The 17489-nt window shown below is 30.7% G+C and overlaps 1 protein-coding gene across 2 annotated transcripts in view; it reads left to right on the top strand.

Annotated features, from left to right (window-relative positions):
- Positions 1-17255, top strand: part of LOC102612243 (ras-related protein RABA2a) — a 72035-nt gene extending 54780 nt beyond the window's left edge. Inside the window, exons 1-2 of one of the 2 annotated variants that reach the window (XM_052442503.1) lie at positions 14620-14924; positions 16465-17255. In XM_052442503.1, the coding sequence (XP_052298463.1) occupies positions 14760-14924; positions 16465-16950 (651 nt within the window). In that variant the 5' untranslated portion in view covers positions 14620-14759 and the 3' untranslated portion in view covers positions 16951-17255. Of the gene's footprint in view, positions 1-14619; positions 14925-16464 lie in introns of those variants that run through there. The other variant, XM_006470891.4, reaches the window with a different exon arrangement.
- The last annotated feature ends 234 nt before the right edge of the window (positions 17256-17489 follow it).

Genomic DNA, 17489 nt, shown 5'->3' on the forward strand with positions numbered 1-17489 from the left:
TTACAAAATAATAAATATTTTATGAATTAATACAAACTGTATTATTTTTTACGATGAAAGAACACGCGAAAAATCTTACTCATTAAAAATTTTGTGAAAGGCATTTGAATGTGTGGCCACATTTTCCGAACGAAACGATAAGGCTTTAGTCTTATAATTGCAATTAGTTTGTCTTGTAACTAAATTATTGCCGACAAACACCATCATGCCGACAAACCGTGCATGCACGTCCTCAAAGACTTTGACATTGTGGACAAAGTGGTTGCAAGACATGAGAAATGATCTAAAAACAAATTTAATTACTAAATTCGCTATGGGTTATATTTAATTTTATTTTTTTAACAAAGCCCATTCACCGTGGGTTTGATTGGTGCCCGGTGGATATTTTGTGAGTTCCACGTATAAAATCACACTTGCAACAAAATATAAAAATTTAAATTACGTAATTTAAATTATAAATTTATAATTGTTGCTAAAAAACCACATAAAATATTTAGTTCTACATTTTATTAACGTAAATGAGAAATGAAAATATCAACATTAAAACAAATATACAAAATATATCAATTTAACACGAATTTTTAAATTTAATTACCAAATAAATAAGCCTATCACAACTCGATGTGCTTTCAATTGAAAAAGAAAAAAGAGAAAGAGAAAAAAATAAAGAACTACAAATCAAAGTAGCACCCATGACCTATTTCATAGGCTCATTTGACACTAAGATCTTAGAATTAAGATCTTCAATTCACTCATTACCACTAGCACCCATTCAATGTAGTTTTTCTAAACAAAATATAAAGTACAAAATTACAATAAGCATATGATACTCCATACTTTATGTTAAAGATCCTTATATAATTTTATGACTATTTTTTAGCGAAATTTTATGATTAAAGTTAAAAATACAAATATTAAAATAAGAATTTTGGACACTTGCGCAACTATTTGCCAAATTTTTTTTCTATGAAAATCCACCTGCAACTTGCAGCAAGTTTAAGTTTATAATATCAAACTTGATTGTAGCTCGCAAAATTTTTGGATTTGAGATAATTTTACCACCCTAAGTGTAGTTAGTATTATATGTCGTGTTTCCAATTGGCTCTTATAAAAAGCCTAGGAGTTGTTTGAATAATGATGGAGACAAATATTTCCCAAAAATATTCTCTTTTAACATAGTGGCTTTTGGCTTGTCCAGAGAAATTTAGGATAGATTTTGATGTATTAAGGCTCGTTTTACTATTGAGATTTTGGAACTTTTGAGCCACACTTGAAATTTGTATTATTCTAATATGTGATTGGTATTAATCAGGTGTTATGTTTACAACAGTTAAAGGCATATTGAATCAAAGTCCACTTTTGATTGAGATTTTAAAGTAGGTTTTTAATTTGATAGCCACTCAAGTTCAAATATTGGAACCACAGTGCTTTATAACCAAGTGGGAGAACTTCTGTCCTGAAAGTTGAGGGCTGCAGATCGAGTTTTACTACCAACAAAAGTTGGTGTTAAGACTTTAGTTGCCCTCCTACTTATGGATAAGGGTAATTAGGACTTTACATCCCCTCCTACTAATAGATAGGGGTTACTAGGAATATTAAAAAAAGGTTCAAATATTGAAAAAAATAGGTATGGGTTATAAAATTCATAATACAAGAACAGTAAATCAAGATAAAAATTTAAAAATTTAGAACCATGAAAGTGTAACTTGTAAGTTTCAAAGAAGCATGTGCAAACATATGTGTATCGATACCCATTAGGGGTGGGCATTAAGATCGGGTTAACTCGAACTGAACTTGTAAATTTATTTTGGGTTCAATTTGATTTTGGTTGAACATTTCAACTGAGTTAAAAACTTATAAACGATTGGGTTGTATTTCTATTCGAATTTAACAACAAACTAAGCAACCTAATCAACTTAAGTAAGCAAATTTTAAAAAAAAATCCCAAAAAATTAAATCTAACCCTAATTAAAAAAAATTCAACCCCAGCCTCCTTCTCGTCTTCTTTTCTTCTTCTTCCTCTTGCTCACCCCTAATGCCCCATTAATGGAATTCCAACAGCTAGAAACGCGTTTCAGCCGCTTGCGCGTGTGTGAAATTTTCCTTCCCATAGGATTGTTCGTTTCCTTGGCTTGCATTAACAAATTTGAAGAACAATTAAAAATTAAAATAAAATAAAAAGTGCTTTCTTTTTTAACGATGATAATTTGTTCGGATGATGAAAATTCTTAGAGTGGTATAATAAGTATTTTCAAGTGTTGCCATCGCGAATAATATTTAATTTCATTTATATAGTTATATCTCAAGTAACATTTAAACAGAAGCAAGTTGGAAATTAAAAAAAAAAGAACCATTGAGAGTATGAAAAACTAACTAAAAAAAAAAAGTTAAAAATTTGTATCTCAATAAATTTACTTGAGAGCTACTCTACTAATCCGTGAAGAGAAAACACAAAGAATAATGATGTATCTCAATTAATAGGACAATTTTTGTATTTTTCGTTTATTCAAGAATCATGAAACTTCATTTAAACTTGTTATTTCATTAATAATATATTAATATTGAACAATTTAGGAGACATTCCTTTCCAATTATGCCCATGTATTAATTAAAAACCACAAAAACGTTCAGGGATACTATAGTAATTTAAGTCAACAATTTCTATGTTTGAAATCATCCGATTAGACTCACTTCAGAATAAACTGAGATATCAAAATCACATTCTCCAATTCTACAATTTCAATTCATCTTCATAACTTCAACTGAAGAATTGATTGTATCTCGTTTTAATTTTTTTTATGTAAAGATAAATATAAAATATAAATGGCGAGGAGACTGGAAAAGTAAAATCAAAAGAAGAGCACGAGTTTTATTGAAAATTACTCTTTTTCATCATTTTGCCGGAGTGAATGTATCTACATTTAAACGAAAGAAGCACATTTGTTTGTATTAGCTTTTTTATTGTATTTTTAATAATAAGTCATTTTTCAATTAACTTATATCATTTTTTACGAAAATAATAGGTGTTAGTTAGTTGATTCAAATGGCAAGACCTCTTGGGATAGAGTTTGTAATTTAGTGGCTTATCAATTGTTTAAATAGGCATTATTAGAGCCAAATTATTGTATTTGGTTAAAAAAGCTCCTACTTAGCTTACAACTTTATTATCCAATTATGTTTATTAATAAATAACAATTTTATTGAAAAAAAAACAAGATATGTTGAAATGATACAAAAAATTTGGGATGTAAATCTTACTCGAATTTAGCTTGAGGTTGGCATTGTTAGCATAATATTTGAAGATAGATTTTTTAAATTAAAAAAAAAAATTGGGTTCACACTAGTTAGTTTTAACTCATAGTGAGATTTAAACAAAAACGGAATAATAAATCTTGATATCCTAACTCATGAATAACATCTACATAAAATAGGAAAATCTATTGTGTCGAAAATAAGGGGTTTGGAGTTTGAATTTCGCTCACATAGGTAGCAAGAGAATCAAATTATTGTTAGATTAAATTAATTAAAAAAATTATCTGATATCCAAAACACAGCATATCAAAAAAATTGAAATAAAAGAAAATTGAAAAGCAAAACAATTGAGAGAACGAAAAACTAACACAAGAAAATGCCGATAATTAATTGCCTCAGCGGGCACCAACTTAATTATGCTTATTAAAGCCTGGGTTATTTCATTTTCATTGATAATCATTTTGACACCGGTCAAATTTAAAAGTTTAAATAATGGGGGCCATTTTTCTTTCCAGCTATGCCCATTAGCTAATAAAAGAACCGCCGAAAGGGTCCGGGGATAATATAGTAATATGATTGATAATCATTTTGGAGCTGAGTATTCTTCGTTCCACATTTTGGGTTTTGGTCGACCATATTTTAATACTTTTCTGGAAAATAAATATATATTTATTGACTTGTAATGGGTGCAACTCATGTTTTTGAAACATTAAGATCTGGAAAATGCTTCTTAGCGAGAATGCTGAGAGAATGCCGAGAGAAACGGCATACAATAATGCCGTTTCTCTCAGCCCCACCCCCCACCACGTGAACTTTTGCCCCTTTTGTTTTTTCTTGTTACTTTTGCTTTTTCCACATTCTCTCGGCGTTCTCTCGGCATTCTTGACGTCTAGCACTCCTCGAAAGCAACATCATATTTTAATTACTTACACTAATGCGGCAACTGCTGCTTACTTTTTTTTTTTGGTCCTTTTGCTTTTGACTTTTATTTTTACTTTTTAACTTTTGCTTTTGGTTAATAATAATAATAATAATAATAATAACTTTTTAATTTAATATAATATTAAATAATATTTTTATTTTTACATTATAATTTATTATAACTAATAATAAATATTTAAATTTGAATAATATTAATTTAAAATTAATAATAATATAAATAATAATACAATTTAAATATATTAATATAATACAATATTTAATTTAAATTAATCACAAAAAATTAATACAATACATTGTAGCACCAAATATTATACAATATTATTATAATACAGTACTGATACAATTTGAGGGAGATTGTCAGCTTTTTCAAATTAAAAATAATATATACCACTTACTCTTTATTATTTTTAAAATATTCAACAATCCCCTTGAGATAAAAAAAAAACGAAAAGAAGGAATAAATAGATGATTTGCTTGAAATTGTATCTTAGAAATATAAAATATATATTTATTATTAAAAATAATAAAGAGTACATAAAAAAATATCTTATCCTCAACAACAAGATCAGTCGACGTCAATTTAGCAAAATGACTTGAACAATTTGAAAGTCCAGCAAAGGTCACCTCTTGGCACACATATGGCAACGTGTGTAGCTTTGGCGAGAGGTCTCCCAAAAGCAAAAGGACGATTACGGAAAGATTGCAAGACAGAATCATGAAAATAGTAGTACTGAGTCCATCACAGTCAAGTCTTAGAAATCACATCCCTGTATTAATTTCCAGAAATATGTTTGTTCCATATTTGCCGTACACGTATATATTCTATATATTGGGAATAGAAAGAGCATATGTAGAAAATTCTTTATTCATCAATTAAAACTCAACTTATGTACGAGGGCTAAGTGTAGAGTTTTTAAATTTGAAAGGGACAAGTATTATAGTCCATTTCAATTTAGATACGAGTACTTCGAACTTATATTTGAGGTAAAAATCTGTATACCATAGTACATATTATATATCCAGTCATGGGATCCATGCATGGTTCCATGTAATTCGCAGAGTTGAACTGGAGACACTGATTATGTACAAGTAATTGCATGCACCATTTGCGCCTTATCTATCACCCAGCTTGCATTGCATTAACTACGTCCCCAGTCACCCACGTCCGCTACTTGTGTGGATGTGTATATAAATATATATATATCCGCAGCATATTATCAAACCAGAATCAGAAGCAACTTAAGTTTTGATTATGGTTCACCTGAAGACACAGCTAGCAAGTGATCCTTGCATCATTTTACTAAACATACAATGAAATTAACCCTTGTAATTTCGGCATTTGCCATAGTCGTTTTATTCATTAGGTTTATGTTTATCAACATGCATGATTGTCAACCATAATCACAATCAAGTTGTTAATTATTTTTTAAATAATGTGAAGGTACAAGATTTTGGTCTTTGAGTGTGGAGTTAAAAATATCGCACCTCAATAAACGGTGTTGTGCTCTCATCATCTTAACATTATTTGTTAAAAATTATGTCAAAGAGGAAAGCAGATTCAAACATTACTTCAATTTTCTTTAAGAGCATCAAAAAATCGTTAATAGGCTACTGTTATTTGTTAGTACGATTTCACAGAAGGAGGCTAGAGGAAGATGAAGCTTTCAAGTCATGTGTGCATCAAAGTAAGAAACAGAGCTAACGAGAGATGGACAAGTATTAACCACTGTTATCAGAAATTAAATATATCAGCATTTTGTTCGTTCTGGCCATATTTTGAAAGATTGGAACTATTAGCACCCTAATTTTCTTTTGAAGCTCCTTTTCTGTCTAAACCTATTTTAATTTCCAAAATATCTTTTTCCATTTTTTTAGTTTCTTTCTGATTCAAAGAAAAAAATCAGTTTCTTAAACAACTCCAACTACAAATATTTTTTTACAAATTTTTGAATTATTAAATCATATGTGTGTGTATAAATTGAATAGAATTAAAAGTGGACTCAAATGGCTATTATGTAATTTTTTTATAATTAAAGAAAAGTTTAGAATGCAAAAGTGTGTGTGAGAAAACAAAAAATATAAATCGCCTTTGATGTAGTTGTATGGTTGTAAAAAGTTAGATGGAGAAATATAGTATATAATTAAATTTATTTTGTTCCTTAAAACGGGTAGGTTTTATAAGAATTTTCCAGAGGAGTGCCAATATTTCAACTTTTTTTCAAATGAAGTGATGTCCTGGAATAAAATCAGTACTCTATCATTGCTATTAGTTTGTCTTGTATTTCAATAATTGCCGACAAGTATTAATTGTGAATATTATTATTTTAAAAATATTATTATTATTATCGTCGTTATTCTTAACAGCAATGACTAGAATTATAATAATAACAATAACGTTAATACAATAATATAACAACATAATAATATTTTAATTGAGAGGAAAAGAATGAAATTATGAAATTTAGGTTGGGTAAAAATGGTGAGTATAAAAAAATTAAATTACCATTTTTTAAGTTAAACAGTTCATAAATTCCATATGTTTCATTCTTATTTCTCTTATATTTTAATAAGTAAATATTATTAATCATTTTAATATTTTAATTAATAAACACGACATTAACTACGGAACTAAAAGATCCCAGAAAAAAAAAAAAAAAAAGCAGAGACGCGTGTATGTGTTGCTTGTGACAAATCTCACCCATGGAAAACTTTGTGAAAGGCATTTGAATGTATGGCCACATTTAATGAACGAAACGATAACTTTAAAAGAAAGTATGTACTGTGTTAATTATTAGGCTTTAGCCTGATGATTGCAATTAGTTTGTCTTTTAATTAAAGGGAAATTATCATTCGTATACCCTATATTTGTTCTGTTATAAAAAATACTACAACACTTTGAGGGTGTATCAATCGTCCACTCTTAGTTGACAAAATGTATCAGCTGACCACCAAACCGTTAGTTGTCATTTGAAAGTTAACGGAATTATAGTGAATTGACGATTTTACCCTTGAAAATTATCACTTATATACCCTTAAATTCTCTTTTTATCACTTGTATACCCTTAAATTATCACTTGTATCATATGAAAAGACCAAATTACTCTTCTGACGTCATTATACTTAAACGGAAACTAACGGTTTGGTGGTCAGCTGATACATTTTGTCAACTTAAAGTGGACGATTGATACACCCTCAAAGTGTTGTAGTATTTTTAATAATGAAGTAAACTAAGGGTATACAAATAATAATTTCCCTTAATTAAATTATTGCCGACAAACACTATCATGACCCACGTCAACTACTTGTGTGAATGTGTACATAAATATCCGCAGCATATTATCAAACCTGATGCGTGATCATCTTTAAGTTTTGGTTACGGTTCATCAGACGTGGGAAGATATCTTTCCTAATTTGAAGAAGATGGAAACTCCTTATCCAGGTTCTTAGGCCATGTTCAGTCGAATGTCATTTATAATTTTTATTTTAATATTATGTATTTATGAATACAATTATTGTTATGACTTTTTCAAGTAAGAACGGATGGTCTGAGGGTAACCCAATAACTATGCATATTATTATTAATGATGAGAGTGTGAATGACAATTTGGATTTTATTCTCGTCCCTCAATACGGAAGAAATCTCGACCATAGTAGTTAAGTGCTATGTTACTCTTTCGTAGGGGTGTTCGCGGATCGGATTTTACGGATTAGACATCAATCCATATCCGATCCATGATTTTGTGGATTATAATTGTTCAATCCAATCCAATCCACGGATTGATAAAATTCAATCCAAATCCAATCCATACATCTGTGGATCGGATGCGGATTTGACTCAATCCATATCCAATCCATATGTCTGCGGATCGGATGCGAATTTGACTCAATCCATATGCAATCCACCATTTTGCGCATTAGTTTTCGAATTAAAAATTTTTAGTTCTCTCCAACTAATGAAATAAAAAAAATCTAATATAAAAATAATTTTGCTACCAATTAAATTTAAAATTGAATAAAATTTAAATAAATAAATTGTTTAAATAAAGCTAAAATAATACATTTAAAGTTTCAAAATATAACACTTCGAGACTAATTATTCAAATAAAGCTACAATAATACGTTCAAAATTTCAAAATATAACACATCAAACTTAATTGTTCAAATAAAGTTACAATAATACGTTAATATAACACCAAAATTAATTAAAGCCACAATTAATTGAAATGGCGAAGTTTCAAAAACCAAACACAATCTGATCCTTCACCAGGGCTGTTGCGCCTGTCGAAAAGTGGTGATTACGGAGCCATCCACGATGGTAACCAGGAGAAGCTGTACGGGTGACGATCTTGAAGGTTGTGATAGTGAAATTGTTCAGCTGGAACCAGTGAATGTGAAGTGGCTCGATGGACTTGGGAAAGAAGATGACTTGCTCTCGCCGGAATCGCGCGGCCGATGTCCTTTAAATCCGTGTCGAGAGTGTATCCAACCAGTATTGAGTGTTGCTAGTGTGTGTGACGGTGGGGAAGCTTATGGTTTTTTGTTTGTAAATTATTGGTGACTTGGCGTTATGTTACTTTGCTTCTGCTAGTGCGTGTGACTTGCTTTTATTTTGTTTTACAATTTTTACAAGTTATATTTGTATATTTGATTATTTAATTATTTAATTATTTTTTATTTTATATTATTATTGGGTAATGGCTAAGATATGTTATAGTGTTTAGTAACTATGCAATGTCACGTTTATAATTTTTTAATTATATATATATATATATATTTTACGGATTCACGGATTTCTGCGAATTTACAGAAGTAAATCCATATCCAATCCATCGACTGTGGATTTTTAAATTTTTAATCCATATTCAATCCACCAATCCACGGATCAGATTTATACGAATCGGATTCAGCGGATCAGACGGATTGAGCGGATCGGATTGGATTCTGAACACCCATACTCTTTCATATTATGTTTAATTAAATAAAATGATGGGTTATTATTACCTGTCAAGTATGTGAGTGTCTCTGTTTGATTTAGTTCAACTTATAAAATCTCTAGAGATATATAAGAGATTTTCTTTGTTTACTTTCATGTACCGCGTCTTCTTGTAAAAAGTAATTAATATAAAAAAATATCATTGTGTGCAATGTATTGACTAAGTTAGTGTATTCATGTTAGCTTAATTGTGCTCTCTCTCCTTGGTTTTTTTTTTTTTAAAAAAAAAACTCCACGTATTGTTGGTTAGCTAATTCTTGCAGCTAGCAAGTGATCCTTTTCTTTCCCCTACTGCCGTAGCATCAAATCCTTACAATTACATATCAAGTGGTATTCGAGCCGTCAAATGATCCATGGAAACACGCAACAAATCAAATGCTGAATTTTGCGAAGAGATTCACGAAATCTTTGCTATACATGAGTCTAGTTTTGACCAAGTTCACGTCACCCATCAGCTGCGGGTTTGAATGGTACCTAGTGGATATTTTGTGAGTTCCCACTAATAAAATCACACTTGCAACAAAACTTAAAAATTTAAATTACGTAATTCAAATTATAAATTTATAATCGTAGCCTAAAAAATCACATAAAATACTTAATTCTAGATTTTATCAATGTAAATGAGAAATGAAAGTTTTAACATTAAAATAAATACACAAAATATATCAATTTAACACAAATTCTCAAATTTAATTACTAAATACATAAGTCTATCGCAACTCAAAGTGCTTTCAATTGAAAACGAAAAAAGAGAAAGAGAAAAAAAAACTACAAATCAAAGTAGCACCCATGACCCATTTCGCGGTCTCATTCAATACCACTAGCACCCATCCAACACGATTTTTCTAAACAAAGTGTAAAGTACAAAATTATAATAAGCATATCATACTCCATGTTTTAAGTTAAAGATCGTTATATATTTTTATGAATAATTTTTAATGAAATTTTATGATTAAAATTAAAAATACAAACATTCAAATAAGAATGTCAGACACTTGCACAACTATTTACCAGATTTTTCTTTATAAGAAACGACCTACAACTTGCAATCGGTTTAAATTTATAATATCAAACCTGATTGTAGCTCGCAAAAATTATCCGTTGCGGCCAAGACTTTGGATTTGCAATAATTTTGCCACCCTAAGTATAGTTCGTATTGTACATCATGTGTTTCCAATTGGCTCTTATAAAAAGCCTAGAAGTTGTTTGAATAACGGGGGAGACACATGTCCCCAAAGATATTCTCTTTTTCAAGTTATTATTTTTCTCTATTATTGTAACTTCAAATCCTTATAAATTACATATTGGAGACATGAACACAATGTTTTGACATAGTGGACTTTTGGCTTGTGTAGAGAAATTTAGGGTAGATTTTTATGCACTAAGGCTCTATTTACTATTGAGGTTTTGGAACTTTTAAGCCACACTAGATATTTGTATTGTTTTGATAGAGTTGTAGTCTTTGATATGTGATTGGTATTAATCAGGTGTTATGTTTACAACAGTTAAAGGCATATTGAATTAAAATCCACTTCTAAGGGCTTGATTGAGTGATTTTAAAGCAGGTTTGTAGTTTGCTAGCCACTCAAGTTCAAATATTGGAATCACAGAGCTTTATAGCCAAGTGAGAGAACTTGTGCCCTAAAAGTTGAGGGGTGCATATCGAGTTTTACTACCAATAAAAGTTGATGTTAAGACTTTAATTTCCCTCCTATTGATGGATATGGGTAATTAGGAGTTTACATCCCCTCCTATTAATAGACAGGAGTTATTAGGAATATTTTAAAAAAAAAGTTCAAATATTGAAAAAATAGATATGGGTTATAAAATTCATAATATAAAGACACAAAATCAAGTAGGATGGCAAAAATCCCCACGGGGACGGGTACCCTCGGGGATTTTCCCCATTCGGGGAGGGTATGTGGATAATTTCATACCCAATTTCTTATTCGGGGAGGGGACGGGGAAATTTTTTTTCCCAATTTCGTATTCGGGGAGGGGACGGGGATGAGGTGGAATCCCCATCCCCTACCCATTTCCCCATTTAATTTTTTAAAATTAGTAGTAAATAAATAATAAAATTTAAATTATAAAATTATAAATATTGGTAAAAATAAAAAATATCAAAATATTTATATTATTAAATTTTTAGGCCTAATTAACTAATTAAAGTCCTAAATTTTTATTTAGGACATTAAAAAGACCGAGTAGATTCTAATAGCCAAACATTTTTTTAAATTTTAATATTCTTTAAATATTTTAAACTTAAATCTATTTTTTATTTATTTTTAGATGTTATAATTGCCTACAATGAATCACAATTTTAATATCTAATCTAATATTTACTTTTGATTTGCTCCGATTTAACTATTGTGTTGTAAAGGGAATAGCCCACATTTATAAAGTGTCCACGCCACCGTTGAAAAAGTTAATTTTGAATCTAAATTTGATTTTATTTGTAACAATTTTGTATTAGACTATTAATTTGTTCATGATAGTTTGTAAAAGAAGTTTGTATCCCTTGCATGTTGCGTTACTTACTAATTTAATGTATGTGACTTTTGTAATAGTTATTAATGTAAGATATATTTCGAACTTTACTTTTATTTAAATTTTTTATTTTAATATGATTAACTCAAAATCGAAAAAAAAAATGTATTAGTTATTCGGGGATCGGGGACTCTCGGGGATCCCCTGTTATTATTCGGGGAGGGGATGGGGATTCTCTCAAGTAATTCTGACGGGGACGGGGACATACGCAAAATATCGGGGATGGGTACGGGGAGATCGGTCTCCTCCCCTCCCCTCCCCATTGCCATCCCTATTCAAGATTAAAATTTAAAAATTTAGAACCATGAGAGCGTGACTTGTAAGTTTCAAAGAAGCATGTGCAAATATATGCATTATCGATGCCCATTAGGGGTGGACATTAAGATCGGATTAACCCGAACCAAACCTAAAATTTATTTTGGGTTCAATTTGATTATGGTTGAAGCTTTCAACTGAGTTCAAAACTTAAAAATGATTGGGTTGTATTTCTGTTTGAATTTAACCCCAAAAGACTAATCAACCCAATCGATTTAAGTAAGCAAATTAAGAAAAAAAATCCCAAAAAATTAAATCTAACCCTAACTAAAATATTCAACCGCGGCCTCCTCCTCGTTTTCTTTTCTTCTTCTTCCTCTTGCCCACCCCTAATGGCCATTAATGGAAATCCAACAGCTCCAACGCGTTTCAGCCGCTCGGACGTGTGGGGAATTTTCCTTCTCATAGGGATTATTCGTTTCCTTGGCTTGCATCCAAGCAGGATATTTAGGCCGGGCAATTTTCCGGGCCTAGCCCACCTATAAGTTTTACTGAAGCTCAATCATAAGTTCATAATGTTTAGCGGTTACTACTGCTATACTTTTTTTTTTAACCAATTTTCACATTTGTTAATATAGGCTAACTGATTTTTTGCAAAACAAAATTAAATAAAAATACAAGCTCATGAATTCCTTTTCCGATGTGGGAATCTACCTACACCTTTGACTTATTCACTTACTTTTGTTTGCATTGCCTTAATGGATAAAAGTTTGTACAACATCGTCTGTTTGGTTAAAGCCGAGCATGAGTGAAGAAAAATTAAAAATAAATAATTTCTCATTAATTTGCAACAAGTATTAATAAATTGTATAAGAAAACACACCAGGATATGTCTTTTCTTAAATGAAAATAAATGTATTAATTAGTCAATTTAAATGGTACGACGTTTTGGAATGATAAAAGTCATCTCGAGTTTAAATCTTACTCATACTTGATTTGAGGTTGGGGATTGATTGACTTAATATTTAATAACGAATTTGAAGAACAATTAAAAATTAAAAGAAAATAAAAAGTGCTTTCCTTTTTTACTATGGTAATTTGTTCAGATGATGAAAATTCTTAGAGTGGTATAATAAGTATTTTCGAGTGTTGCCAACGTGAATAATATTTGATTTCCTTTGTATAGTTATATCTCAAATAACATTTAAACATAAGTAAGTTGGAAAAGAATGAACCATTGAGAGAATGAAAAACTAACACAAAGAATAATGATGTATCTCAATTAATAGGACAGTTTTATATTTTTTGTTTATTCAAGAATCACGAAACTTCATTTAAACTTGTTCTTTCACTGATAATATATTAATATTGAACAAGCCTTTCCAATTATGCCCATATATTAATTAAAAACCACCAAAAAATTCAGGGATACTATAGTAATTTAAGTCAACAATTTCTGTGCTTGAAATTATTAGATCAAACTCGCTACAGAATAAACGGAGAAATCAAAATCACATTCTCCAATTCTACGATTTCAATTCATCTTCATTTCTTCAACTGAAGAATTGGTTATATCTCGTTTTGTTTTATTTTATTTTATATTATTTTATTTATATAAAGTTAAATATAAAATACAAATGACGAGGAGACTCGAAAAGTAAAATCAAAAGAAGAACACGAGTTTTATTGAAAATTACTCTTTTTCATCATTTTGCCGGAGTGAATGTATCTACAGATAAACGAAAGAAGCACATTTGTTTGTATTATATTTTTTTATTGTATTTTTAATAATAAGTCATTTTTCAATGAACTTATATCAATTTTTATGAAAATAATAGGTGTTAGTTTATTCAAATGGCAAGACCTCTTGGGATAGAGCTTGTAATTTAGGTAGCGTTTACATTTTGAATTAGAGTGAGAATCCTAAGAAGTGAGAATCTTAGGATTGGCAGTGTGAAGTGGGAGTGAGACTAAATTGTTTACTTACACTGGAATGGAAGTATGGAATGGAGATTATAATTCAATTTATGTGTTTACTTTGTCTTGAATTGAGAGTAAATAGTTTCAAATTATAATTTTACCCTTATTTAAAGAATTGTAGTTTTTAATTACAAAGTTAAAAAAAATATATTTGAAGAATAAAATATTTATTTTATTATATTTGTAAATTTATTATAATTATTTATATTCTTAATTATGTACATCAATTTTTTTTATTAATTCTAATTTTAATTATGTAAATTAAAAATTGATAAGGACAACATAAATGAAACATTTTTGCCATTAACATAGTACAAAATTAATATTTTTTAGAATAAATTATTTATTATTATTAATTATTAATATTAAATAAACATAATACTATTATTTTTAAATAAATATAACACAAGAAAATGCCGATAATTAATTGCTTCAGCGTGCACCAACTTAATTATGCTTATTAAAACATGGTTTATTTCACTTTCATTGATAATCATTTTGACACCGGTCAAATTTAAAAGTTGAAATAATGGGGGCGCTATTTCTTTCCATTTATACCCATTAAATAACTGAGATACCGCCGAAAATGTGCAGGGATAGTATAGCAATTTCAATTAACAGTTTTCGTGCTTGAAATCATCAAATCAAACTCACGCTTCACAGCAACAGAGAAATCAAAATCACAGTTTCCGGTTCTACGCTTTAAATTCATCTTCACTTCTTCAACCGAAGAAGCGGTCCTCTCTCATTTTTAATTTGTTATATAAAGATATATATATAAATATAAATGGCGAGGAGACCGGACGAGGAATACGATTACTTGTTCAAAGTGGTATTAATCGGCGATTCGGGAGTCGGGAAGTCGAACTTACTCTCCCGATTTACTCGTAACGAGTTCTGTTTGGAGTCCAAATCCACTATTGGCGTCGAATTCGCTACACGCACTCTTCAAGTAACTGACTTTTCCTCTTTCACTTCGCTTCATTTTTACTAGTTAATTAATTAATTAACTAAGATCCAGTTTATCTAATTGATTTTACTTAATTTTTTAAATATAGTTCTAGATTAGGTTAACTTAGATTCATGTGAAATTGAAGTGATTTAGTTTCGATCTATTCTCGACCTATGTTTATTTGTATTTACTATTACTTTTTTTGGTTTAAATTTTAGCTTTCTAGTGTTTACTGAATAAATTTCTGAGCTTTATTTGAGTATGATGATTGATTTGTGATTTTAATTTGTGACTTTTTTTTTGGAATTTAAATTTGAATGCTTTTTAAGTTGAATCTGAATGTTTTGCGCTTTGATTTAATTGAGTGATTTAGGAGCGCCAAATGGTGATAGCTATATATTGGGGTGAAATTTATGGGCCGGCAGATTTTGTCATTGGATTGGATAATTAGATGGTGTTTACTTGGATATGCAAGTAGGAAGACTGTTCTCTATATGTCAAAGTTAGTGATGCAAGTTGAAACCAATCTGTTCGAGCTTGGGATTTCATGTCTTGCATCAAGGCTGTGACTTTGGGTAGGTTGAAAGTATTATAGCTTTAGCTATTCCTGAAGTGATCTGTTTACACTCACCCTGATGAGACCGAGTGCTGTACAGTAAAATGAAAGGAAGTTAGAAAATATTTACTTAGCATTTCACGTTACAAATGTTGAACTAATATAACCTAGCCCCTGTCCTAGTGAATTTATCTTAAAAAGCTATGCACGCGTTAAGTTAGTGCAAGAGTCTGCTGAAGCGTATGTCAGCTTTGTGTTTGGAGCTAAGTATTCTTCATTCCACATTTTGGGTTTTGGTTGACCTCCACCATGTCTCAACCCACTTGAGTTAAAAGCTCTAGAGTTACATTCTACCCATGATATTTGAGTTTATCGGGTCACCATATTTTAATACTTCTCCTGAAAACAAATATATATGTTAAATCAGGTAGGAAAAAGAAAAAGTTAATTATTGAGTTGTAATGGTGCAACTAATGTTTTGAAACATTAAGATCTTTAGCCATTATGTTACTATCCCGTGGTTATTTAAGTTACAAGAGATAGCAAAAAATAACATCATATTTTAATTACTTATACTAATCCTCCAAGTGCTGATGGTGTAAAGTTGCTGCTGCTTGCACTGAATCAGTGGTCATGGGCCAGCCAAGGTTAGGTGAGGCCAACTCATTAGCTTGTGAAACTTAAAGAAGTCTTAGGTTTGGAAAAGATGGGGCACTGGTTACAAACATATTTTGAGTTTTGGATTGAAGGAACAAAATTGTTGATGTCTAGCTCACAATATTTGAAGTCACTCTGTGCTTCATCATGTAAAATGGATTGAATTGCTGTAAGATCAGGTCAAATTAAAATGTTTAAACTCATTTATAAGACTTGTGGAAACAAGATAAAAAAAGTTTCTAGCAACTCAAGAGTCATTAAAAAGTTGAAGGTTTGTCCTAAAGCAGCTTTTTGTTTTATGTTTAAGGAAAACTCTGTGATTTTCAGGTTGAAGGAAGGACAATAAAAGCTCAGATATGGGACACTGCAGGTCAGGAGCGATACAGAGCAATAACCAGTGCCTATTATAGAGGTGCACTCGGAGCTCTTTTAGTTTACGATGTGACAAAACCAACAACATTTGAAAACGTGAGCCGGTGGCTGAAGGAGCTGAGGGACCACGCAGACTCCAACATCGTGATCATGATGATTGGAAATAAGACTGATCTGAAACACCTCCGAGCTGTTGCAACAGAGGACGCCCAAAGCTATGCTGAGAGAGAAGGGCTTTCCTTCATTGAAACCTCAGCTCTTGAAGCAATAAATGTCGAGAAGGCTTTCCAGACAATTCTCTCAGAGATATACCGGATAATCAGCAAGAAGTCCCTCTCTTCAGGGGAGCCAGCTCCTTCAAACATCAAAGAAGGACAGACTATTGTAGTAGGAGGGGCATCAGAGGCCAACACAAAGAAACCTTGTTGCTCTTCATCCTAAAGATGGGTCTGTCTTCTTTGTTTCTCTCAATTTCTTCCCATTTTGTCGTGTCAGGCTTCCAAGTTAATCTTTCATTCTCTCAATGGTTTATTGTTTAAGCTTCTATTTATTTTTTGTTAACAATGTCATATTTGAATTATTCTCCTCATTTGTTGTTGTGATATCAGAATTACTTTTGTTATGGCAGTGTGCATTAGCCATGTTACAGCTTACTCCTGTTCTTAGTGTATATTTTCTTTAGTTGGATTCATATCATAAGGCAATGAAATTGGCTTCCACATCTTTGGCGGCCTTAATTCATAATATATGTATTTTTTTAATAATTTTGAGAAAAGGGCATCTTCCTTGCTTGTTTGTGGCAACTTTTTAGAAATAATGTTCTTGAAACAAAATCAAAGCGTTGAATTTGTTCAATTTCAATGAATTGCGGGTTCGAACAAGAGTGCGTCGAGAAGTTCTTCTTGATAGAGACCTTCCTTTTACCCTTTTACTTTCCAAAGAGATACTTATGTTTGAGGTCAAGTCATGGGATCCAATGA

The sequence above is a fragment of the Citrus sinensis genome, chromosome 5 (genome assembly GCF_022201045.2).
Source record: "Citrus sinensis cultivar Valencia sweet orange chromosome 5, DVS_A1.0, whole genome shotgun sequence".
In the NCBI taxonomy this organism is placed as follows: Eukaryota; Viridiplantae; Streptophyta; class Magnoliopsida; order Sapindales; family Rutaceae; genus Citrus; species Citrus sinensis.